The 24409-nt window shown below is 46.2% G+C and overlaps 1 protein-coding gene across 4 annotated transcripts; it reads left to right on the top strand.

The window, feature by feature from the left end:
• The first annotated feature begins 1122 nt into the window (after positions 1-1122).
• Positions 1123-24409, top strand: SNUPN (snurportin 1). Of its 4 annotated transcripts, XM_073877397.1 has the most exons (10): positions 1186-1376; positions 2790-2843; positions 4846-5008; positions 8417-8564; positions 14655-14759; positions 15733-15829; positions 17647-17744; positions 20208-20285; positions 21811-21891; positions 23817-24409. In XM_073877397.1, exons 3-10 carry the CDS (start codon positions 4851-4853, stop codon positions 24135-24137), a joined length of 1086 nt encoding a protein of 361 aa, XP_073733498.1. In that variant the 5' UTR covers positions 1186-1376; positions 2790-2843; positions 4846-4850; the 3' UTR covers positions 24138-24409. The 4 variants fall into 4 exon arrangements, with proteins under 4 accessions (XP_025740366.1, XP_025740367.1, XP_073733498.1 ...); XM_025884581.2 differs by lacking the exon at positions 2790-2843 and having other exon boundaries at positions 1123-1241; XM_025884580.2 differs by lacking the exon at positions 2790-2843 and having other exon boundaries at positions 1187-1376.

Raw genomic sequence — 24409 nt, 5'->3', positions numbered from 1 at the left:
GAAAGACAGAACTCAGCTACATAAATTCTGAGGTCCAAAAAATTGGGTCTTCCAGGGCCCTAAACACCCTTTACCCTGTGTCAGTCGGATCTCCTGTTCTTTTTAGTCCAAATGGATGGTGTTAGGTATTTAAAATATGCAGCAAGTATACATCTTGGCATTCCCTGGACTCAAAATGTGCCAGCTTTGTGTATTTTCTGTAGTATACTAATATCCAATTTCTAAGTCAAACATTCAGCAAATTCAAATGTTTGGCTTGAAAGCTGTGTGACTTTGGCCAAGTACTTACCCTCTCTGAGCTTCAGTCTACTTCCTTGTGTTATTTGAAGATTAAAGGAGATAATGCATGTGAAGCAGTGTCTGGCATTCAATAAATGGCTGTCATATTTTTAGTTTGCATCTCATCAGGCCCCTCCGTCGAAGAGGCTGCACTCTAATTTGATTAGCTCTCCAAACTAAATCTCGGCTGCTTCCCCTCGACCCCTTGCAGTTATTCAGTCATTTCTTTACCAAGCTCTACTGAGTGCCATGTTTTGTGCTGGACGCTGCCTACGTAAGCAGGAATCAAGCCAGGTCCCCGCCATTGCCAAGCCCACAGCCGAGTAAGAAAGAGACTCCCAAACGGCGCAAATGGGCTGTAATCGAGGTATGTCGCCAGTGTAGTCAGAGCGAATGCGGAGGGAATGTCTAATTGAGACTTAGGGGTGCGACGAGTCGATGGAGAGGGGTTGTCATTCAGGTAACTGGCACTGTCCGTACAAAAAGCACAAGCACAGGAGAGGGAGCAGACGGCTGGTGTACCCCTAAAGCCCGGGTGGATCTGGCGCAAGCTTCAGGACCCGGGGGCCGGAGGGCTTTGAATGCTCGGCCCCGATTTCGGGGTTCCTCCCACTGGCAAAAGGAGCCCGGAGGAGCTTGTGCTCAGGAATGAAGCCTCGGTGAGGCCAAGTCACCTTGCAGGAATGGTTCCGGACGTGCATCACAAGAGCCAGGACCCCTGTTCCGACCGACGGATAAAACGCCAGCCCTTGAAGGCGGAAATAACGGCCCGCGAACTACCGGACAGCGACTGCGCTACCGGCATTCACGACGGTGGGCGGAACCGGAAACTCCGGGCGCGTGGCGGGTGGGCCTGGCTGCGCGGCTGCGGCCCAGGGGGCGGGCCCGGCTCTCCCTGGGCCACTGATTGGTCGGCCCCCGGCAAGCAGCGGCCGCGGCTCCTGGAACTGTCATCTCCGCCGGTGAGTCCTGGGTTCGAGCCTGGGCCCTGCTGGCTCCCGAATTGCTCCTCGGCGCCCGGCTGTGACTCCATCTGGCCGGCTAGCACTGATCCAGCCGGCTTTTCTGATCCAGACTATCGGGCCAGGACCCCTCAGGTAGTCTTTGTGGGGGAGGGGCGAATCATGAGTGGCCTACGGGACCTCGTCCCTAGAGAACGGTAATGCGGCGCTGTGGCGGGGAGGACGACCGAGTGGAGCAGGTAGAGGCCAGGAGGCTGAAGCCCGGTGGAGGCCTCGATCCCGGACTGAGGGGTGGGAGGGGGAGGAGGCGGCGGCAGAGGCGGCAGGGGACGCGCGTGGGTCTGGACGAGACCACCCAGGATAAGGTCAGAACCCTTGCAAGCAGGACCATCCAAGGAATTGATTAAAAGCTCAGGAGCCAGCCAAGAACAGCCGTAAAGGTACAGAGGGCCGCCCCAGTATTCAAGGCGTGTTTAATGATTTTGTGATTCTTGGCAGAACGGGAGGCCACACCGAGATAAAGCGTGATACGACCTAATAAGTGTATTTTATTTGAGGGCATTACTTTGATAAGCTGAAGAAATAATTAATTTTTTTTAAAGAGCGTATTTTGGAAGTGTTTAGACGTATACAAAAGTCAGTAAAACACGGGAAATAGCATACCATTATGGATCCCAAGTACTCATCACCCAGCCTTACTCACAAATGGCCACCCTGGTTGCGTTACAAATATGTTAAGATTCGCCTCAAATCCATACCGATAATATGTCAATCTTAAGTTTAAAAAAAAAAAGTTCCTTTTGGGGCGCCTGGGTGGCTCAGTCGTTAAGAGTCTGCCTTCGGCTCAGGTCATGGTCCCAGGGTCCTGGGATAGAGCCCTGCCTTGGACTCCCTGCTCCGCGGGAAGCTTGCTTCTCCCTCTCCCACTTCCCCTGCTTGTGTTCCTGCTCTCGCTATCTCTCTCTCTGTCAAATAAATAAATAAAATCTTTAAAAGAAAAAAAGTTCCTTTCATTTTAATGGGTATAGAGGTTCAGTTTTGCAAGATGAGAAGAGTTCTGAAAATTGGTTGCACAGCAACTACTGAACTGTAACTTAAAAATGGTTAAGATGGCAAATTTTATGTCATGGGGTTTAACCACAATTTTTTTAATGTTCCTTTCAAATTAAAAAAAAAATGCTGCAAATTAGGGGGAAAATCTGACTTCAAATGTGCAATGGAAAGTAACTCATTGCCAAGGAGAGGCCCATAGAATTGTTTTTAGCTATGGAGGCTCTGGAATGAACCTGTTGGTTTTGGTGCTCAAAGCAGGGGGACCCTGCCTGAGGTGGAGTTTAAGCCTTGGTGGTGCCCTCTGGTTTATTCTAGACCTGAAGGGTTAGGCCAGCCTGGCTTTGCCAGTCGGATTTCCCCCATACGTTCCTCTTTCTTACACTCTGAGGCACACCTTTAACCCTTAGCTAAGCTCCTATGCCACTTCGTCCCTTCATTCACAGGAGGCTGAGTGAAGTGTGAATTCACCTTTTTCTCTCCATTCTCATTCTTTAGGGCACACCTGGGTACTCTGTCTCCAATCTACTCCATTTCCCAAATGTACCACAGGTCAGTCTTTCACACTCCTTGGTGTTAACTGGTAGGCAGCCTTCTACATTCTAGCTCTTTTCCAAGTGAGTCCTGCATGGATAGCCCTGAAACCTTCCTTTTGTCCACCCCAAACAAAATAAAACAAACTATAAAATGAGAAAGCAACTGCCAGGTTTGGGTTTTGGGCTCCCCCTGTCTTGCTCTGGGGCCCCAGGACCAGCTATTTTCTTACTGTAAGTTGGCTTTTATTAGAGAGTCAAACAACAATTGGATAAAATTTGCATCAGAAAGTTATATTACAGGGCCACCTGGACGGCTCAGCTGGTGGAGCATGTGACTCTTGCTCTCAGGGTTGTGAGTTCAAGCCCCACATTAGGTACAGAGTTTTAAAAAATAAAATACAGGCACCTGGGTGGCTCAGTTGAGCGTCTGCCTTCAGCTCAGGTCATGACCCTAGGGTCCTGGGATCCAGCCCCATATTAGGGTCCCTGCTCAGCAGGAAGCCTGCTTCTCGCTCTCCCTCTCTCTCTGCCTGCCACTCCGCATACTTATGTTCTCTCTCTCTCAAGTACATAAAATCTTTATTTATTTTTTAAAGGTTTTATTTATTTATTTGACAGAGAGAGACACAGCGAGAGAGGGAACACAAGCAGGGGGAGTGGGAGAGGGAGAAGCAGGCCCACCGCAGAGCAAGGAGCCCGTTGCGGGGCTCAATCCCAGGACCCCGAGATCATGACCCGAGCCGAAGGCAGACGCCCAATGACTGAGCCACCCAGGCGCCCATACATAAAACCTTTTAAAAAATAAAATAAGGAGGGGTGCCTGGGTGGCTCAGTTGGTTAAGCGACCACCTTTGGCTCAGGTCATGATCCTGGAGTCCTGAGATTGAGTCCCACATCAGGCTCCCTGCTCAGCAGGGAGTCGGCTTCTCCCTCTGACCCTCTTCCCTCTCGTACTCTCTATCTCTCATTCTCTCTCTCTCAAATAAATAAATAAAATCTTTAATAAAAAAATAATTAAGGGGCGCCTGAGTGGCTCAGTTGTTAAGCGTCTGCCTTCGGCTCAGGTCATGATCTCAGGGTCCTGGGATCGAGCCCCACATCAGGCTCCCTACTCCGTGGGAAGCCTGCTTCTCCCTCTCCCACTCCCCCTGCCTGGGTTCTCTCTCTCGCTGTATCTCACTCTGTCAAATAAATAAATAAAATCTTTTTTAAAAAATAATAAATAAATAAAATAATTTAAAAAATAAAATAAAATAAGGAGCCTGTTTCTCCCTCTGCCAGCCCTCCCTCAGCTTGTACTCTCTCTCTCTCCTTCTCTAACAAATAAATAAATAAAATCTTAAAAAAAAAAAAAGAAAATAAAGGATGCCTGGGTGGCCCAGTCAGTTAGGTGTCTGCCTTTGGCTCAGGTCATGATCCCAGGGTCTTGGGATCGAGTCCCGCAGTGGGCTCCTTGGTCCGTGGGGAGCCTGCTTCTCCCTCTGCCTGCCTCTCCCTCTGCTTGTGCTCGCTCGCTCTCTCTTCCTCTCTAACAAATAAATAAATAAAACCCTTTAAAAATTTAAATAAATAAAATAAAATGTATGCATTAAAGAAATAAGTTATATTATTGAGTAATGGCTATTTAGAACTATTCAGGAAAAAATTAGGCACTTGATCACATCACTAGATGTTAATGATGGTAAAAATGAACTAGTGACAGGGCTGCTGGTAATGAATGACAGAGCAAAAGTTAGATTCAGTCACAGGGTGAACTTGCTTAGTGTTCAATGTGTACATTTATATCTGTTCACTGAGAGCTCTTAAGATGATCATTATTAAAATATCTGCAGGAAATAATGCTGTTGCTCATATATAACTCATTTACCTTTAACTTCCTTTTTCCCCATAGAAACAGTTGTGATTTTGGATTAAGTGAGTTTTTGTTAGGAATGTAGCCATCATGTTACATCATAACTGCCTGTACACAGGAGGTGATATGAAATCAATGAACTGTTTTCTTATGTTTTCCTTTGTAGGGAAGATGGAAGAGCTGAGTCAAGCCCTGGCTAGTAGCTTTTCTGTGTCTCAAGATCTGAACAGCACAGCTGCCCCACACCCCCGCCTGTCCCAGTACAAGTCCAAGCACAGTTCCTTGGAGCAGAGTGAGCGGCGCCGCCGGTTATTGGAACTGCAGAAATCGTAAGGGATGCTTTAACTCTTTGGTCTCTTTCTTCAGGCTGGGAGCTGTGAACCAATCAGGAGGCTCTAGGTCTGTCTCCTCAAAGTAGACCCTTTTATAGGTACATGTTGCCCATGGGATTGGGAGGGGTAAATCCTAGCAGAGGTAGACATCCTTTACACCGAAAGCTTAGGAAAAGATGGAAACATAGGGAGAGACTGAAGTTTGAAAGCAAAAGCTGTTATTTGGTTAAATTTTTCTTATTTTCCTGGCAGCAGTACTGAGCTTTGCGATTTAGGGACTTGTGAAAGCCACGCCCAGACTTCCACTCCCCACATTCCCTGTGTGGCTTCTGCACTCTGAATCCTGGCATTGGTGTGGTCTTCCTGTCTGCCTTCAGCCCAAATGTTTCTGTGGAGCCCTTGAGAGCTCAATACAAATAATTCCGCAGGGAATCTGAGGAAATGTCTTCCATACACTGAATCCTCAATGCCAAGATGAGCAAGCAGGGGGAGAGAGCAGGATAGGAGTGTTTGAGGCTGGGCTGCCCTGAAGGCAGGGCCTGTCCATTTATCCTGAGTACAACATGGGCCTCCTCTTGGTCATAGGAATTGAGGATTCGAAGGAACTATTAACAGTACACAGTTTCTCTATGGTCTGCATTCGGCCCAGTGCTGCATCATTGGATGTGTTTAGCAGAAATGGTTCCCTGTGGCCTCTGGGTTGCTTGCAGATTACATTCTCAGATCACCTCCCCTGCTCCACACCCCCACCTCTGTTGTTTAAAAGTTATTTTGGAATAGGTAACACATTAATTGTATGTATTCACATGCAAAATTCAAAATTTGTAAGGATATATGGTGAAAAGTCTCCATCCCAGTATGATGCTAAGTGAAATAAGTCAGACTGAAAAAGAAATACCATGATTTCACTCATATGTGGACTCTGAATAATAAATAAATAAACAAACAAAAAATAGAATTGGACCATAAATACAGAGAACAAATTGGTGGTTGCCAGAGGGGAGGGGGTAGGAGAATGGGCAAAATGGGCGAAGGGGAGTGGGAGAGGCAGGCCTCCAGTTAATGGAATGAATGAGTCACGGGAATAAAAGTCACAGTGTGGGGAATACAGTCAATGATATTTCATAGTGTTGTAGTAGCTACACTTGTGGTGAGCACAGGATAACATAGAGAAGTTGCATCAGTGTATGTTCACCTGAAACTAATGTAACACTGTGTGTCAGCTATACTAAAAAAAAAAAAAAAAAATTTAAAGAAAATAAAGTCTCCCTCTCAATTCTGTCCTCTGGCCTTTCAGTTCCTCTCCCATATTATAGTTTCTTTTGTATCTTTCCAAAGATATTCTGTGCAGGTATGAGCAAGTGTGTGGTTGTATGTATATATACCATTTTTTTAAACAATTAGTGTACAGACACTGTTCTGCACATTTTATTTTTTTTTATTTTTTTTTTAAAGATTTTATTTATTTATTTGAGAGAGATAGAGAATGAGAGATAGAAAGCACAAGAGGGAAGAGGGTCAGAGGGAGAAGCAGACTCCCCGCTGAGCAGGAAGCCCGATGTGGGACTCGATCCCGGGACTCCAGGATCATGACCTGAGCCGAAGGCAGTCGCTTAACCAACTGAGCCACCCAGGCGCCCTGCACATTTTATTTAAAAGCAGTTTTTGGAGAGATTCTATGTCAGTACCATCTCATTCCTTTATTATGGTATCAGGTATTCTAGTGAATGGATATTTCATAATGTAATCTAACCAATCCCCTACTGATGGGCATCTGGGTAGTTTCTTCTCTTGTGATTACGAACAGTACATGGGAAAGAACCATGGATATGCATCCTGTGCACATGTACAAGTACACCAGCTCTTCCTCATTCTTGAAATAAAAGACCATTGTGCTCGCATGTGCTCTCCGTGGTGTGCACCTTCATGGGAATGTGCATGAACTCGTGTGTGTGTTTGAGAGGAAACCACTGAGCTGGTCTCGTTGCCTCAGTGGTGGATCTTGCTTTAGCATTGAGGAAACCAAGTGCAGGAGGTTACATGGTATCTACAAATCACTTTGGAACAATCAGATTCCAAACAGTTCTTATTCTTTTTCATTTTTTTTTAAGATTTTACTTCTTTATGAGAGAGAGCATGAGCTTGGGGAGGATGGAGTGGGAGGGAGAGGGAGAGAGAGAATCTCAAACCAGACTCCATGTTGAGCACTCAGTCCAATGACCTCAAGACCACAACCTGAGCCGAAACCAAGAGTCAGACGCTCAACCAACTGAGCCACCCAAGCACCCCAGTTCTTATTCTTTTTTAATCAATTGCCCAAGCTTTCTAGAATATGTATTTTTTTAATGAGGGTAAAAATAAAGGGAAATAAGTATAAAGATATATTAAATTGAGGGACGCCTGGGTTTCCTCCCCCACTCGTTCCAGCTTTTACTGTCTCTCTCAAATAAAAAATTTTTTCAAAGATTTTATTTATTTATTTGAGAGAGAGGGAGAGCACAGAGGGAGAGGGAGAAGCAGACTCCCTGCTTAGGAGAGAGCCCAACTTGGGGCTCGATACCAGGACCCTGAGATTATGACCTGAGCTGAAGGCAGATGCTTAACCGACTGAGCCACCCAGGTGCCCCAAATAAAGAAAATCTTAAAAAAAAAAGAAAGAAAGAAAGAAAGAAAAAAGAAATGGAAGAAGGCCTGGATGCTCCTCAGAAAGCTGTATAAATTAGGGGCTCCTGGGTGACTCAGGCAGTTAAGTGTCTGCGTTCTGCTCAGGTCATGATCCCAGGATCCTGGGATCAAGCCCCGCATCAGGTTCCCTGCTCAACAGAGAGCCTGCTTCTCTCGCTGTCCATCTGCTGCTCCCCCTGCTTGTGCTCTCTCTCTCTCTCTGTGTCAAATAAATAAATTAATTAAATATTTTTAAAAATAAAAAATAAAAAAAGAAAGCTGTATAAATTGGAAAGTCCCAGAAGTGGTTCTTGTTTTAAACTCCTCACCACATTTCAGTGATTCCTCTCTTCAATCACTGGGGGCCTTTGGATGAGATGCCTGCCCGACAGGAAAGTGTCAGCTCCAAGGGGGGGTAGAGATGTGAATCTGGAATGGGGTGGGCAGGAGCGGGGTCAGCCTTTCCAGCTAGTGAACCTTGAAGATTCCTTTCAATATGTTACTCTGCCTGTTTTTAGGAAACTGAGGAAGGCCGATTGTGTTCAGAGGAGGCTTCCTACCTAGGACCAGTGAGGGGGCCATCACTAGGTTAGCCTTAACATAGGAAATTCTACCATCTCTGCCACTAGAATCCCCAAGGTGATCCTGAATTTGAAACGTCTGAGTTAAAAGTAAATTTGTCACATTGTAGAGGGTCTTCCTAGGAGACAAAGGCCTGTCCTTGTGCCTTCTTTTCTCCAGCAAGCGGCTGGATTACGTGAATCATGCCAGAAGACTGGCTGAAGATGACTGGACAGGAATGGAGAGTGAGGAAGAGGAAGATAAGAAAGATGATGAAGAGATGGACGTTGACACTGGCAAGAAGTTACCAAAACGCTATGCTAATCAAGTGAGTAGTCCAGGGAAGGTGAGGCCCAGGTCCAGCCCCACTGAAGTAAATGTTCCCGTAAAGAGAGAAGGAGACAGGAGGAAGGAATGGGGGACTTCAAAGAAGCTGCTTTACATGCATAAAGTGTATGGACTTAGAGAAGAAATGGCTTATGGTGTCATGTGCTGAAGGGGGGGGTCACTGAAGGAGGCTGTGGGTGCTGGGTTTGAGAACCTTTACCCCATACTATAACCAAAGGTCACCAGCCTTCTGCAGAAAGCCCCTGAGCTATTGCTACACTACAAGAGTCCCTGCACTTGTCATTTCTTAGTGGTCGTTGTAGGGCAACTCTAGATTGGGCCTGCCCAGGCTAGCACTGCCCCCACCCTACCTCCTAGGTTAGTAGTCTTTCCTGAGCGGTAGACTAACATGTCAGCCTTGGATCTTCACATTCAGATGGTGGAAGGTGGGCAGAACAGCTGCCCTTGAATATGGGGTGCCTGGCCAGCAATGCCAGGCCAGCCCATTCATTGGCCTACATGCGGTTGAGGCCATGAAACAACAGATGACTATGACAAACTTGACTAAGTGGCCTATTGGTTGCAGAAAGAAACCAGTGTGGTTTGTGGAGCTATAGGGGGAGCAGGCATGAAGACTGTCAGTGCTTCAGGCAGTCCAGGTATTCCAGAGGCAGTGTATGGGTCCAAGTGGGGCCAGGGCTCTACCTGGCTATTATATTCTCTCTATAACCCAAGTGTCTTGTCACTTCAGAATCCTGTCCCACCTTAGGATATGGTTTCTGGGGGTGCCTGGGTGGCTCAGTCGGTTAAGCGTCTGCCTTCAGCTCACGTCATGATCCCAGAGTCCTGGGATTAAGCTCTGCATCAGGCTCTCTGCTCAGCGGGGAGCCTGCTTCTCCCTCTCCCTCTGCCTTCTGCTCCCCCTGCTTGTTCTCTCTCTCTCTGCCAAATAAATAAATAAAATCTTTAAAAAATATATGGTTTCTGGGTATACACACTCCCATCTTCTTTCTGTGCCCCCAGTACAGCACAGATAACATCTTCTATGACAAAGTGCAGTTCAGTCCTGTTCAGCAAGCATTGTTGAAGACCCTGCTCTGTAGTAAGCTAGGCTATGTGTGGGAAGATGGACAAGGGTCAGAAATGGCCCTTGTACTCCTGGAATAGTTGGAGATGATGGTTTTTGCTATAAGAAAGTGAGATTAGCTAATAGCGAGGAAGGAAGTAGGATTGTGAAATCAGGAAAAGGTTAATGAAAGAGGAGACAGCTTGTTTCTTTTTTAAAGATTTTATTTATTTGCAAGAGGGAGAGAGTATGTGCATGAGCTGGTGGAGGGGCAGAGGGAGAAGCAGACTCCCTGCTGAGCAGGGAAGCCTGACTCAGGGGCAGGGCTCACCCCAGGACCCCGGAATCATGACCTGAGCCAAAGGCAGCCACTTAACCCACTGAGCCACCCAGGCGCCCCAGGAGGAGGTAGGACATTGACAGGCAGACGTGCAGAGCACTCCAGGGCCTTCCAGGCAGCAGGAAGAGGAAGAGCAAGAGCCCTATGGTGTGCTGAGAGCAGCGTGCAGGCCAGTGAGGATGGAGCAGCATAGGACTGGGAGGAGGAATACAGCAGAAACATCTGCGGGAGTATAGACTGTGTTTTAGATTGTGGGGAACCACCGAGAATTTTTGAGCCAGGGACAGAGTTGGGACTTTGTATGGCATGCACGTCCGTGTATAGAAGGACCTGGAAGAGAGAGGCTGGAGTAGGGAGCTTAGCTTTGCTAAAACACTCTGCTGCTGGTGCTGAGGGCAGTGAGGGTGCGAAGGAAATGAGGTCATGAGTGTGAGAAATGTCGCCACGATGAATGGACAAAATTTAACAGTGGACCGGATAGAAGAGGCAGTGTGAGAAGTGGTTAATTATTTAAGCTCTGAAGTCCCATCCACCTGACCTCAAAATCAGGCTCTTTGTTGACCTTGAGCAAGTTATTTAACTGCTCTAAGTCTCTGGTTTCTTAACTGTAGAATGGGGATAGTTACAGTACTATTTCACAGGATTGTTGGAAGGATTGAAGCAGATAATGTACCCTAAATGCCTAGCACAGAGCCCATAATAGATGTCCCACAAATATTAGCTACTATTTTTTTAAACAGCTGTGTTGAGATAAATTCACATACCATACAATTCACACATTTACAGGATACAATTCAGTGTTTTTTAGTCTAGTCACAGGTAATGTGCAGCCATTACCACTCTCTAATTCCAGAACATTTTCATCACCCCCAAAAGGACCCTCACACCCATCAGTAGTCAACTCCCATTCTTCCTTTCCCCCAGCCCTTAACAGTCAGTAATCTACTTTCTGTCTCTCTGGACTCGCCTCTTCTGGACATGTGCTATAAGTGGAATCAAATGAGATGTGCTCTTTGTGTCTGTTTTTTTTCACTTAGCATAAGGTTTTTTAAGTTCATCTGTGTTGGAGTGTGCATTAGAACTTCGTTTCTTTTTATTCCCAGACAATGTTCTGTTGTCCAGATACCCGGCATTTGGCTGGTCTACCCATCAGGTGGTGGCATTTGAGTTGCTCCCACTTTCTGGCTGTTGTGAATAATAATGCTGCTGTGCATAGTCACGAACAAGTTTTTGCATGGATATGTTTTTATTTCTCTTTGGCATATACCTGGGAATGGAATTACTAGATCATTCTATGTTTGACGTTTTGAGGAGCTACCAGACTGTTTTCCAAAGTGACTAAAGCATTTTACATTCCCACCAGCAGTGTATGAGGGCTCCAATGTCTCCACACCTTTGCCAATGCTTTTTATTGTCCATCCTTTTGAGTATAGCCATCCTAGAGGGTATGAAGTGGTGTCTCATGGTTTTGATTTGCATTTCCTTGAGGACTGATGATATCAAGCATCTTTTTATGTGCTTATTAACCATTTGTATATCTTCTTTGGAGAAATGTCTATGCCCATTTTTTTTCTTTTAGAGGGGGAGAGAGAGAGAGAGAGAGAAAGAAAGAGAGAAAGAGGAGGGGCAGAGGGAGAGGGAGAGAGAGAATCTCAAGCAGGCTCCACGCCCAGCACAGAGCCTGACAAGGGCTCAATCTCACGACCCTGATTATGACCTGAGCCAAAATCAAAAGTCGGATGCTTAACTGACTGAGCCACTCAGGCACCCCTCTATGCCCATTTAATTGAGTTGTCTTTTATTATTAAGTGGTAAGAGTTCTTTATATGTTCTAGATACAAGTCTCTTATCAGGGGGCACCTGAGGGGCTCAGTCGGTTAAGCATCTGCCTTCAGCTAAGGTCATGATCCCCAGGGCCTCGGATCAAGCCCCCATAGGGCTCCCTGCTCAGTGGGGAGCCTGCTTCTCCCTCTCCCTCTGCCTTTCGCTCCCTCTGCTTGTGCTCCTCTCTCTCTCTCTCTCTCCCTGTCAAATAAATAAATAAAATCTTAAAAACAACATAACAATCTCTTATCAGATACATAATTTGCAATATTTTCTCCCATTCTGTGGGTTTGTCTTTTTACTTTCTTGATGGTATTACAGGCAGCACTAAAGTTTTAAATTTTGATGTAGTCTTATTTATCCTTTGTGTTGTCACTTGTGCTTTTGGTGGTGTAACACTACCATTCTTTAAGGATGTGTTGATTATGCTTGGTTTAAGATTCGGTAACAGAGAATGGTGTTGCCATTAACAGGGCTACAGGATGCAGAGGGGAAGTAGGGGAGTTTCAGGGATGGAAGCTACTTGGGCGACCAAAGACCATGAATCCTGTTTTGGGGACCCTGAGTTTAAGGTACAGAGGGAGCAAGCAGAGAAAGAGATACCACGTGGATGGCTGGAAATACAGGTCTGGAGAAAAGGAAAGCAGTCTGGACATGAAAAGGCAGGAGAATTGGGGTACCTGGCTGGCTCAGTCAGTGAAGCGTGTGACTCTTGATCTCGGGGTTGTGAGTTTGTGCCCCGTGTTGGGTGTAGAGCTTACTTAAGAAAACAAAAGCAAGGACAGAAAAGAAACAGAAGGAGAATTGGGGGGTGTCCTCTCAGAAGTGGCAGGTGAAGCTGCAGAAGTAGTTGCGACCTAGCCCCAAGCGGACAACCTCTGAGAGAAAAGAAAAGGAACCTAAGACAGCCTCCTGAAGATTCTCTACATGTTTTGGGGGAGTGTGTGGAGGAGCGTTTGGAGGAAAAAAAAGAATAGCGCTGGCTCACACGGCCAAGGGGACATGTGTCGAGGATGAGGAGGTGGTGACATGAGCAGTGGAGCAAGGGGGATAAGGGGGAGGAGAGAGAAGAGAGACACGTGGCAGCAAGCGGGTCCCTGACGGCCTCTGAACGGGCTGCGGGGTAGCAAATCTGGACTGAAGGTGTCAGAGTGGGCGGGAGGGCAGCGTCTAGAAATACGAAGTCGTCTTAAGAAGGACGAAGTGGGATACTTTAACAGAAATGCAGAGTGATAAAATGTTTTCATTTTTGTTTTGTTTTTAAAGATTAGGGCGTGAGCATTTTGTGGGCCAAGGGGAAGGAGAGATGAAAGATTCTGTGGGGGCGATTCGTTGATAGGCCAGTCTCTGTGTAATGGGAGGAATTGTGAGCCAAGAGTGGAAGAGTTATTCTTTGCAAAATTCATTTCACCACCACCACCACCCCCCCTTTTGTTTTAGTTTAAATTTTGTTAGTTACCATACAGTGCAATATTGGTTTCTGGAGTAGAATTCAGCGATTCGTCACTTCCATACAGTACCCAGTGCTCATCACAAGTGCCTTCCTTAATACCCATCAGCCATCTAGCCCATCCCCTACCCACCTCCCTCCGTCACCCCTCAGTTTGTTCTCTATCATTAAGAGTCACTTATGGCTTATTTCCCTCTCTCCTTTTTTTCTTTTCCCCCTTCCCATATGTTCATCTGTTTTCTTTCTTAAATTCCACATAGGAGTGAGATCATATGGTATTTGTCTTTCTCTAACTGATTTATTTCACATAGCATAATACACTCTAGCTCCATCCACGTCATTGCAAATGGCAAGATTTCATTTTTTTTTAGGATTTTATTTATTTGAGAGAGAGAGAGAATGAGAGAGAGAGAGCATGAGAGAGGGGCAGAGGGAGAAGCAGACTCCTTCCTGAGCAGGAAGCCCCACGCGGGACTCGATCCTGGGACTCCAGGATCATAACCTGAGCCGGAGGCAGTCGCTTAACCAACTGAACCACCCAGGCACCCCGCAAGATTTCATTCTTCACCCCCCCCCTTTCTTGAGGCAGATTTCCTAACATCCTTTGTACAGTATTTGGGGTCACCAGTTTGGGAAATGATGATCTAGATTAAGAGCATCTCAAGGTCAGGGACCTTATTCATCTCTGAGGTATAGCCCCTGGAACATAATAGTTATGAGAACAGCAGGTGGATGGACAAAGTAAGAGGAAGAAGGAGGTCCTGTCACCCAGACACAGGAGGCGAGGTAGTAAGAATGTACTATGGAGGGGCGCCTGGGTGGCTCAGTTGGTTGGGCGGCTGCCTTCGGCTCAGGTCATGATCCTGGAGTCCCGGGATCGAGTCCCGCATCGGGCTTCCTGCTCAGCGGGGAGTCTGCTTCTCCCTCTGACCCTCTTCCCTCTCATGCTTTCTATCTCTCATTCTCTCTCTCTCTGAAATAAATAAATAAAATAAAATAAAAAAGAAACATCTCTCATTAAAAAAAAAAAAGAAAAGAATGTACTATGGATGCAGGAAATGAAGACGAGGAGAGAAGTTGAAGCTCACAGTGAGCGGCCTCCATTCTGTCAGCTGAGACAAGTCGACTAAGAGCAAGTGAGCAGAGGTCTACCATCAGCCTTATATGTATTTTCATTATATATATATATATATATATATAGGATGTGAATTCTTTGTCACTGCAAACATTGCAGCAGCACACCCCTGTTGGTTTTTTTTTTAATATTTCATTTTTCTAAGTAATCTCTCCACCCAAGTGGGGCTTGAATTCACAACCCTGAGAGATCAAGAGTTGCATGCTCTACCAACTGATCAAGCTGGGCAGCCCCCACCCCTGTTGATTTTTAATGCCATTTTTTTTGTGTTCCCAGTTGATGCTGTCTGAGTGGTTAATTGATGTCCCTTCAGATTTGGGGCAAGAATGGATTGTGGTCGTGTGCCCTGTTGGAAAAAGAGCCCTGATTGTGGCCTCCAGGGTGAGTCGCTTCTTCCTCCCTATCCCAGCATGCTGGTCTATAGCAGGAGGAATTCTTTGCACTTTGTGTTCCTTTTTTTTTTGGTGGGCAGCAAAGCGAGGTTTATTGAGTGATAGCAAAGTGATAGTACAAAGCTCCCAAGGAGGAAGGGGACCCGATTGGGTTGCCACTGGAGTTTCTAAGTCTAGGGGGTTTTATGGGCTTGTTAGCGGGCTGTTTTCATCTGATGAACCCTCCCTGCGCCTGTCATCGAATCAGGTTTTTGTCATCTACCTATCACATGAGAAAGGGTGGAGGGCTCCTTCAGGGTGGTGTAAGATCCTTTCAAGGGTGGTTTCTCTTAGGGCGGGGGCCCCTTGTCCCTACCTATCTGCCTTCCAACTATCCTTCATCATTCCCCCCTCTGAAGAGGTAATCGTAACTGCTGTTAGGGAAGAAGGATGACAACCGTTCATAGCTACCTTCTGCTGGTCAGGGGCGTCTCGTCCCGATCTATCAAGAGGCCCCCTGTGGATGTCTGGTTTGACCTCCATGTGAGGCTCCATCTGAACCACCATTTGGAGTTTGATGACCTTTATTGGTTAGTTGTCCTTAATGGTGGTGGAGATCCCGGACGAGACCCCATAAATGTTTCAGGATTTTTTTCTCCATCGGTGCCCATGGTTCTTGGTCACATCACTTCGAAAAATGAAGAGGTAGACCAGACAGAGTAGTGGGCAGCAAAGCAAGGTTTATTGAGCGACAGCAAAGTGCTAGTACAAAGCTCCCGAGGAGAGAGTGTGCCTGAAGGGTTGCCCACACTTTGCGTTCCATAGCAGCTGCAGCAGCTGTGCCTGGCATGGAGGTTGAAATGCTTTCCTTCCGGGAGGATTTGCTGAGAGCCATCTTTGGGCTGATGACACCTCTGCAGATTGTGGAAGCAAGAGGGTAAGGAGACCTTGATGCCTAATGGGAATGGTAACTTTCCACACAGGGTTCTACCAGCGCCTACACCAAGAGTGGTTACTGTGTCAACAGGTTTTCTTCCCTTCTGCCAGGAGGCAATAGGCGAAACTCAACAACAGCAAAAGGTACCTACATGAAATCATCTATTTATTAAGTTTGTTTGTTTGTTTGTTTAGAAATATATATATATTTTTACATAATCTTTACACCCAACAGGGGTTCAAACTCACCACCCCAAGATCAAGAGTCACATGCTCTACCAAGTGAGCCTGCCAGGTGCCCCTATTTATTAAGTTTATAATTAGTAAAAGACAGTGGAAGGTCCTTGGTTACTTGCTTTAAAGACTCACTCTGAAAGCATACCTTTGAAACTGTACATCTGGATTCGGGCCATCTTCTTCAAGGTCAGGCCGCCTCAACTACAGAATAGATGCAGCCCTGGGGCGCCCGGGTGGCTCAGTTGGTTAAGCGACTGCCTTCGGCTCGGGTCATGATCCTGGAGTCCCGGGATCGAGTCCCACATCGGGCTCCCTGCTCGGCAGGGGGTCTGCTTCTCCCTCTGACCCTCCCCCCTCTCATGTGCTCTCCATCTCTATCTCATTCTCTCTCTCAAATAAATAAATAAAATCTTTAAAAAAAAAAAAAAAAAAGAGAATAGATGCAGCCCTGTGAGGCCTGCTGGGGAACAAATCCCTGAATTAAAATCGACACACCTTCCCTGTGGACATCCATTACAAGGTGACATGTGCAGTTTTGGGGGGTTAGGTTCCTCAGAATGCCGAATGTAAAGTACAGTGAGCTGTTGCTGGGGCTTCCTGCCAAATTCCCTTTTCTCCTTTATCGTTGTTCTAACCTTAGCCTCTCCTTCCAACCTAGGCTCAGCTGAGGAGACTAAGATCATGGAGGTTAAATCACTTGCCAACAGCCGTTCATTGAAGTGGCAGAGCTGGGCCTGAACCCTGTTCTCTTCCCTGCCTGCTCAGGCTCCCTTGGTGTGCTTGGTACTGAGCCTAGATTTTTCTGTTTGCTTTTGGAGTGCTTCACACGTGAACTTTGGTTCACCCATCCTCATGTCTTTCCCCTACTCCTTATACACACTCCTAGCTCTATTCAGCTCGCTTGCCTGCTTGTTGCCCACATGTGCCCTGTTCATTCTACCTGTAGGCCTTTGTTACGCCACATCAGTATTCTGGTCTGAAATGCCATTCCACCTCCCCTCTGCCCTGTTGTTTTAATCCTCTGATCCCGGAAGACTACGTTCACGTACCATCTCTTCTGTGAAGCATTTCCTGCTATGCCAGTCTCCCTCTTCTGGAATTCCTGTTGCTCTTTGTGTTGTGTTTGTGTTGTACAGTTCAGCTCTTGGTTCTTTTCTCTATGATCATCTTATCTCCTTAACTGGATTGTCACTTCCTTAAGGGCAGGGACTATTTATGGTTAATATTCCCCACAGAGCACACCACATATGATAGGAACTCAAAAGTGCATGTAAGGGGCGCCTGGGTGGCTCAGTCGTTAGGCGTCTGCCTTCGGCTCAGGTCATGATCCCAGGGTCCTGGGATCAAGCCCCGTATCGGGCTCCCCACTCTGCAGGAAGCCTGTTTCTCCCTCTCCCACTCCCCCTGCTTGTGTTCCCTCTCTTGCTGTGTCTCTCTCTGTCAGATAAATAAATAAAATCTTTAAAAAAAGAAAAGTGCATGTAAATTAAAATGGATTACTTGCTTTTGGACTGGAGCTTTTCTAAGGTGAGTAAATGTCCCAGTTTATCTAAAAGTTTAGAATTCCCACCTCGCTTAAGGGTTGCCTTGATCTCTCTCATGCTGTCCTACTCACATCACCCTTACGCGCACCAGGAACAAGAAAGGGCCATGAAGAACTTTCTCCCTAATGAACTCTGATTGGAAGGGGTACCCTGTACTGATTTTCTGCTCTGTATCCCCAGACTACACCATTCTGGACTGCATTTACAGCGAGGTGAACCAGACCTACTATGTTCTGGACGTGATGTGCTGGCGGGGACACCCTTTTTATGACTGCCAGGTAAGGATTGATACTCTCCTCATGTCTTCTCCTGTTTTCTCCTCTCCTCCCAGGAAAGTGGCTCAGCATGTGGGTTTGGTACGTGACCAGCTTCTTGGTGTGCACAGGATGTGGTATATCAAGAACATTATCTAATGTTCCTTGCATCTTTGAATGTGTTTAAATTAGCTTCATTAAAAAAAAAAAAAGAAGTAGGAGGAATTAAGGGAAGTACAGCAATTCTTGAGGGGAGGAAAGAGTGAAACAGAGCAGAGGGGTAGGCTAGGACTTTGTAGAAGCTGCCGCCGCCGCCCTGCCTCCCCAGAGTGGGGGAGGATTGCTGGCAGGGGAGATTGTGGGCAACAGGGATGCCATCTTGTGCAGGCAGCACAAGGAAGAGAAGGTGGAATTAAGTCACCACCGAAGAGTCTCCAGCCAGCTCTGCTGCCTCACCAACCACATCCTGACCCTGAAAACAGAAGGGCCTCCTTTGTATGACACAATGGCGCAAATCTCTGAGGGGCCAGCTCTGGAAGGAGATTTTCCAAGTGAGAGTGAGGAGATGCCCCAATATTCTCCCCTCAAGTTTCACCTTCCCCCAAGGTTTTTCTGAGATCGGTGATTCCTATGAGTGACGGTGGCAGTCATTGGAGTGAGGCTGGGTCAGCCCCTCAGACTCCACTTCTGTTCCCCATACTCCCCCATCATTGTCTCAGTTTTCTAGTGGTTAGAAATGCAAATTCCCAGACCTACTGAATGAGAAACTCTGGGGTCAACTCATGTTTGTTTGTTTTTTTTTTAAAGATTTTATTTATTCATTTTAGACACAGAGATACAGAGAGAGAGAGAGCATGAGCAGGGGAGAAGCAGAGGGAGAGGGAGAAGCAGGCTCCCCGCCGAGCCAGGAGCCCAATGTGGGGCTCGATCCCAGGACCCCGGGATCATGACCTGAGCCGAAGGCAAACGTTTAACCATCTGAGCCACCCAGGTGCCCCTCAACTCAACTCATGTTTTAACAAACCTCCAGGCAATCTTCATGCAGGCCCAAGTGTGAGAATCACGGGTTGTCACTATAGGCTGCTTCTTTCCGTAGCCATTAGCCGAAGCGTGATTTTCCAAAGCATGCTGCTAGATGGTGGTGCTTCAGAATTCGAATACACGCCTCATTCTAACAATATAGCTAAGACTTGCATTGCCAAGCACTTTCTAAGCACTATCTCACTGAAGCCCTTACAACAGCTCTATAAGGTGAGTACTGTTGTCATTCCTCATATAAGTATGGAAGCTGAAACCACAGATGGTGAGTACCTTGCTCTAGTGCAGAGCCACACCTAAAACTCAGATCTCATAAATTTAATCTAGAACATATTTTTCTTTAATTCTGCTGAAGGATGTTTTATAACATGTATTCACAACTTGTAAATTTGGATACTAAAATTACCTGTATTTCGGGGTGCCTGGGTGGCTCAGTGGGTTAAGCATCTGCCTTCGGCTCAGGTCATGATCCTGGAGTCCTGGGATTGAGCCTTAGGTCGGGCTGCCTGCTCAGCGAGGAGTCTGCTTCTCCCTCTGCCCTTCCCCCTGCTTATGCACACACGCTCTCTCTCTCTCAAATAAATAAAATCTTTAAATAAATAAAATTACCTGTGTTTCTGTAATATATAGAATAGGCTTTTTTTATTTTTAAGAGCAAAATAATGTACAAGAAACAAAAGGCACTTAATGGCTACAGAAGTATACATATCAGTAATTCAGAGAATAAAGTAGTTTATGAGAAGTTACAACTATATAGTAGTTTCCTATCCTCAGAATTAAAATAAAACAAAGTTTGGGGTGCCTGGGTGGCCCAGTCATTAAGCGTCTGCCTTCGGCTCAGGTCCTGATCCCAGGGTCCTGGGATCAAGCCCCACATTGGGCTCCATGCTCAGTGGGAAGCCTGCTTCTCCCTCTCCCACTCCCCCTGCTTGTGTTCCCTCTCTCGCTGTGTCTCTCTCTGTCAAATGAATAAATAAAATCTTTAAAAAAAAACAATAAAATAAAACAAAGGTTAACATAATGTGCTTTGGAGTTAGAGTCCTGGGTCACCTTGTATTTTCTATGGGGAAATGATATAAGCTCTGTGAGCCTCAGAGTCTTCACCTATAGAATGGAAATAATGGCAATCCAATTCTCAGAGTGTGGTTGAGGATTAATAAGATTATGTGCATAAAGTCCTTAGCATGGAGCCTGACACAAAGTAGGCCATTAGTAATATATGTTGGCTCAACTGCTTTTAAAAATCTTATTGGGTTTTAAGAAAAAATCTTCAAAGATTTTATAAACATTTTCCTGACCTTATGGCAGTGTTTGAAGGGACAATGAGGTAATGATAGAGGAGCTTAGGTCTCTATAAATTAGGTGGCCATTTAGAATGGGGTGTTTTTGTTCAGATTATAGTTTGAAATGAGCAGCATTTCATCTTTCTATTTCCCTTCTCTGTGGCAGACTGATTTCCGATTCTACTGGATGCATTCAAAGTTACCAGAAGAACAAGGACTGGGAGAGAAAACCAAGCTTAATCCCGTAAGGCCTGGTGTTAGGACTGTAGGATTCTTTAGGGGGATTGGTTTGGATTGTTCTATTATCTGAATATAATCATTATAAATGAAATTATCTTGTTGTTGAGGCAGCGTGGCACAACGAGAAGGATGTGGGCTTAACAGTCATCCAGATCTGAACTAGTTTTGGCTTTAACAATTACTAGCTAAAGTTAATAACCTCAGTTGGCCTTAATTTCTTCATCTGTGTTATAGGGTTAATAACACCTACTTTACCGGGTTGTTCTAAGAACCAAGTGATACAAATGAGCAAGTTCTCCTAACATGATACTTACGGTAGTCACTCAATAAATAGTGGTTGATATAAAATGCTAATCACTGTAACTGATATAAAATGCTAATAGCTCTCGTACAGTGGTTCTCAAACTGTAGCATGCGTCAGCAGTATCTGGAGGCTTGGTAAACATAGATGCCTGGGCTTCCTCGCCTAAGTTTCTGATTCAGTAGGTCAGGGTGAGCCTGAGGATTTGTATTTCTAACAAGTTCCCCAGTGTTGCTGGTACTGCTAGTCCGCGGACCACACTTTGAGAACCTCTGTTCTTGTATCTGAGCTGAGAGTGACCTCATCTAGTCAGCTGCCTCATTTTACAGATGAGGATAAGCTCAGAGAGGGGACTGCCTTCCCCAAGGTCCCACAGCCCAGGATGACAGCCCATATGTCTTTGCTACCCACTCAGCGATGAAATATGTGACAGCTGTGTTCAGGGCATTTTATTAGCAAAGCCCCATAGATTGGCATTTGCTTGGATTGCTTACAACACTTTTAAAGGGATTCAGATAACCAATTACAGGACAGTAAATGGGGTCAGTATCCAGTGATGTTACCAGGAAGGTCTTGAAAGAACATGTATTGAGGAAGGGGAACATGGGAGCAGCTGGGTCTGAAATGTTCTGAGTGCTCTGCATGTATTATCTCACTGAACCCGTGCAACAACCCTATGAGGGAGATACTTTTATTATCCTGTTTTATAGATGGGACAGCAGAGGTATATACAGATGAAATGATTGGCAGAGTTGGGAGTCAAACCCAAGCAATCTGACTTTAGAGTTTTAGTCCTAATCACTTTGTTACACTGTTCAGTCTAAAAATCCTTGCTGATGTGAAAGGGGCTGCACTAGTCCTTCTTTAGCACTGTCATATGGCTTCGAGAATAACATACAGTCCCTAAACCTAGCACAGGACAGTGGTTGTCAGTCCTAGTTGTGTGTCAAAATCAACTGGATAGCTTTAAAAAAAAAAAATGCCTGGGACCCAGGCCAATTCAGTCAGAATCTCGGGGTGGGGCCTGGGCTTCAGTGATTTTTAAGAGTTCCCCTGGTGATTCTTGTGGATAAAGCAAGGTTGAGGACTACCAACCCAGTAATTCATAGGGTGGAGGCGGGTAGGGAAGGATGAGACTGAACTTTTCTTCTTTGATACAATTTTTCACTTGCTGGAACCAGTACTATTTGTAACATGTACTAATTCTTTTCTCTAATTTATATTTTAGTTTAAATTTGTGGGGCTAAAGAATTTCCCTTGTACTCCTGAGAGCCTGTGTAAGGTGCTGTCTATGGATTTCCCCTTTGAGGTAACAACTATTGTCTTTATTGCTCTGACCCGATTGCAGGATGCAGGGACCCTTGGCTACACAGAGTCTTAGGATATCCTCTGACTTTGCTGTGTCAGAGCATCAGAGAAGGGCTGAAAGCTGATTCCTGGGAAAGGATGTGCCACTGCCCTTCAGAGCCTCAGCTCCACCCTGCTAGTTAAGTCAGAATGCCAGGGCTGGAAGGGCCCTGCAAGGACAGCTCATCTACACCCCTCATTGTACATATGGAGAGGCAGGGGTGCAGGGAGGGCCAAGGCTTCCATTCCCAGGTCCTTCTTGGGTGCCTGTTTTCTGCTACGAGCCTGATAGCCAGGCCCCTTGTTTGACTGCCATAGCTGATGGTAAAGTTGGGGGCTCCTGTGACTGACAGACCAAGGGGGCACGAACTCCTTATCCTCCCTCCCAAGAGTAGATGGTCCCTGGGGGTGGCGCTGCTTGCTGAGCAGTGGCACGGCAGCAGGGTGACCAACCTGCCCTGGTTTGTCCAGATCTTTCCCAGTTTAGCACTGCAAGTCTCATGTCCCTAGAAGTTCCTCAGTCCTCGGCAGTCTCTTGTCATCCTCAGAACCTGCAGTTACCCTCTCCAGGCTCAGCACACAACCTTTCCTTTGCCCCTCATACCCTTTAAAATTCTGCCTCGTCACCCACAAGTATTTGCTTGAACTTGATATAATTTTGCTAAAAGGATCACAGCTTCCCAAATGAGGAAATGGCAAAAGCCAAGTTGCCTTCATTTCTGGGAGTCAATTAGGAAGGTGGTAAAAACACCATCTTTATTTATAATCCTTATGCCCCAGTGACAATAAATGCTTTTTAGAGATGAGTCACTGAATCATGGAAAAGAAAATGTGGGACTGTAGGAGGTCTTCCCGTTGAGAAAAACTGAGTTTCCCAGAACATAGCTTGCAGACAATTTAGGGGGAGGTTAGGCAGCCAACAATGGCATGGGGAGCAGGGCTTCCTGACAGCCTGTTTCCCCTGTGCTCAGCAGTCCAGCATCTTGGAGGGGCCTGTCCAATTCCCCTGCTTTGTTCCCTGTGTGGAGCACATTCCCCATTACAGACACATCTGAGTGGTGAAAAGTGCATGGGATCTGGGGACAGAAAACCTGGGTTCAAGTTGAATTTCTGCTTCATACTGTATTTTTATTTTTATTTAATTATTTTATTTTAAAAAGATTTTTATTTATTTACTTGAGAGAGAGAGTGAGCAAGAGAAAGAAAGAGCACACGCCAAGGAAGAGGCAGAGGGAGAGGGAGAAGCAGGCTCCCCACCAAGTAGGAGCCCAGTGTGGGGCTCAATCCCAGGACCCTAGGATCATGACCTGAGCCAAAGATAGACGCTTAACCAACTGAGTCACCCAGGTGCCCCTATTTTTTTTTTTTAAGATTTATTTATTTGAGAGAGAGAGAGAGAGCCCGAGTGGAAGGGGCAGAGGGAGAGGAAGAGAGACTCTCAAGCAGACATCGTGCTGAGCATGGAGCCCAATGCGGGGCTTGATCTCACAGACTCTGAGATCACGACCTGAGCTGAAACCAAGAGTCGGACACTCAACCAACTCTGCCACCCAGGCTCCCCCATACTGTGTTTTTAGGGAGGACCCCAGAACTAGCCCTAGCCCCTTTTCTTAAACACCCTCAGCAGTGGCTAAGAGGATAAAGTAGTGGGTAGCAAGCACCCTGTAAACAAGAAAGTGCTATTTATGTTTTTATTTTCTAAAATTTAGTTTACTAGGCCATTTCTTCATTTAAAGAAATTGCATGTGTGAGAAACAAGGATTCTTCTTCCCCTGGCAGTGATCCAGGAAAGGGAGTTGGCACCCTAGAGCTGCCCCGGTGTGCATGGACTCTCCTGGAACATGGGGCCCGGGAAGTCATTTTGGTCCCTGGTTTCCCCTTTTATAGGTAGATGGACTTCTCTTCTACCACAAGCAGACCCACTATAGCCCTGGAAGCACTCCTCTGGTGGGCTGGCTGCGCCCCTACATGGTGTCCGATGTTCTTGGCATAGCCGTGCCAGCCGGCCCGCTGACCACCAAGCCAGAATATGCTGGGCACCAGCTCCAGCAGATTATTGAGCACAAGAGGAGCCAGGAAGGCATGAAGGAGAATGTCACACACAAGGCGTCTGAGAACGGACGCTATGAGTTGGAACACCTGTCTACCCCCAAGCTGAAGAGCCCTCCCCATAGCCTGGACCCCCCCGGGAGCTTCATGGAGAACTGAACAGGGTGGCTCCTTGGGGAGTCACAGGATGGTGCTTCATCCCAAAAAGAAGTCTGGGGAGGAAGACAGTGACAACAACAGGTTATTTCATTTTAGAGTGGCCTTTCCAAAGCCACTCCAGTTGGCTACTGCTTATCTCCTATCTGAAATGCTGGCTCAGACTGTTGAGAGAGGTTCCCAGATTGGGTGGTCTTTGGATTTGAACAGTAATTCCTGTGAAAAGTGTATCCCAGATACCCACAATGTAAATATATGTAATTCTTATGAAAGAA

This window comes from Callorhinus ursinus, unplaced genomic scaffold, assembly GCF_003265705.2.
Source record: "Callorhinus ursinus isolate GAN/ISIS: 27379988/994484 unplaced genomic scaffold, GSC_fseal_2.0 scaffold25, whole genome shotgun sequence".
In the NCBI taxonomy this organism is placed as follows: domain Eukaryota; kingdom Metazoa; phylum Chordata; class Mammalia; order Carnivora; family Otariidae; genus Callorhinus; species Callorhinus ursinus.
The sequence above is the reverse complement of the archived record's forward strand: the minus strand, read 5'-3'. Positions and strand labels throughout refer to the sequence as shown.

Bases quoted from the DNA above. Each gene is read 5' to 3' on its own strand.
- SNUPN (XM_025884581.2), top strand. From the start codon at position 4,851: ATGGAAGAGCTGAGTCAAGCCCTGGCTAGTAGCTTTTCTGTGTCTCAA. The intron at 8,565-14,654 runs GTGAGTAGTCCA...TTGTGTTCCCAG, and splicing joins CAAAACGCTATGCTAATCAA to TTGATGCTGTCTGAGTGGTT. The intron at 20,286-21,810 runs GTAAGGCCTGGT...TTTATATTTTAG, and splicing joins AGAAAACCAAGCTTAATCCC to TTTAAATTTGTGGGGCTAAA.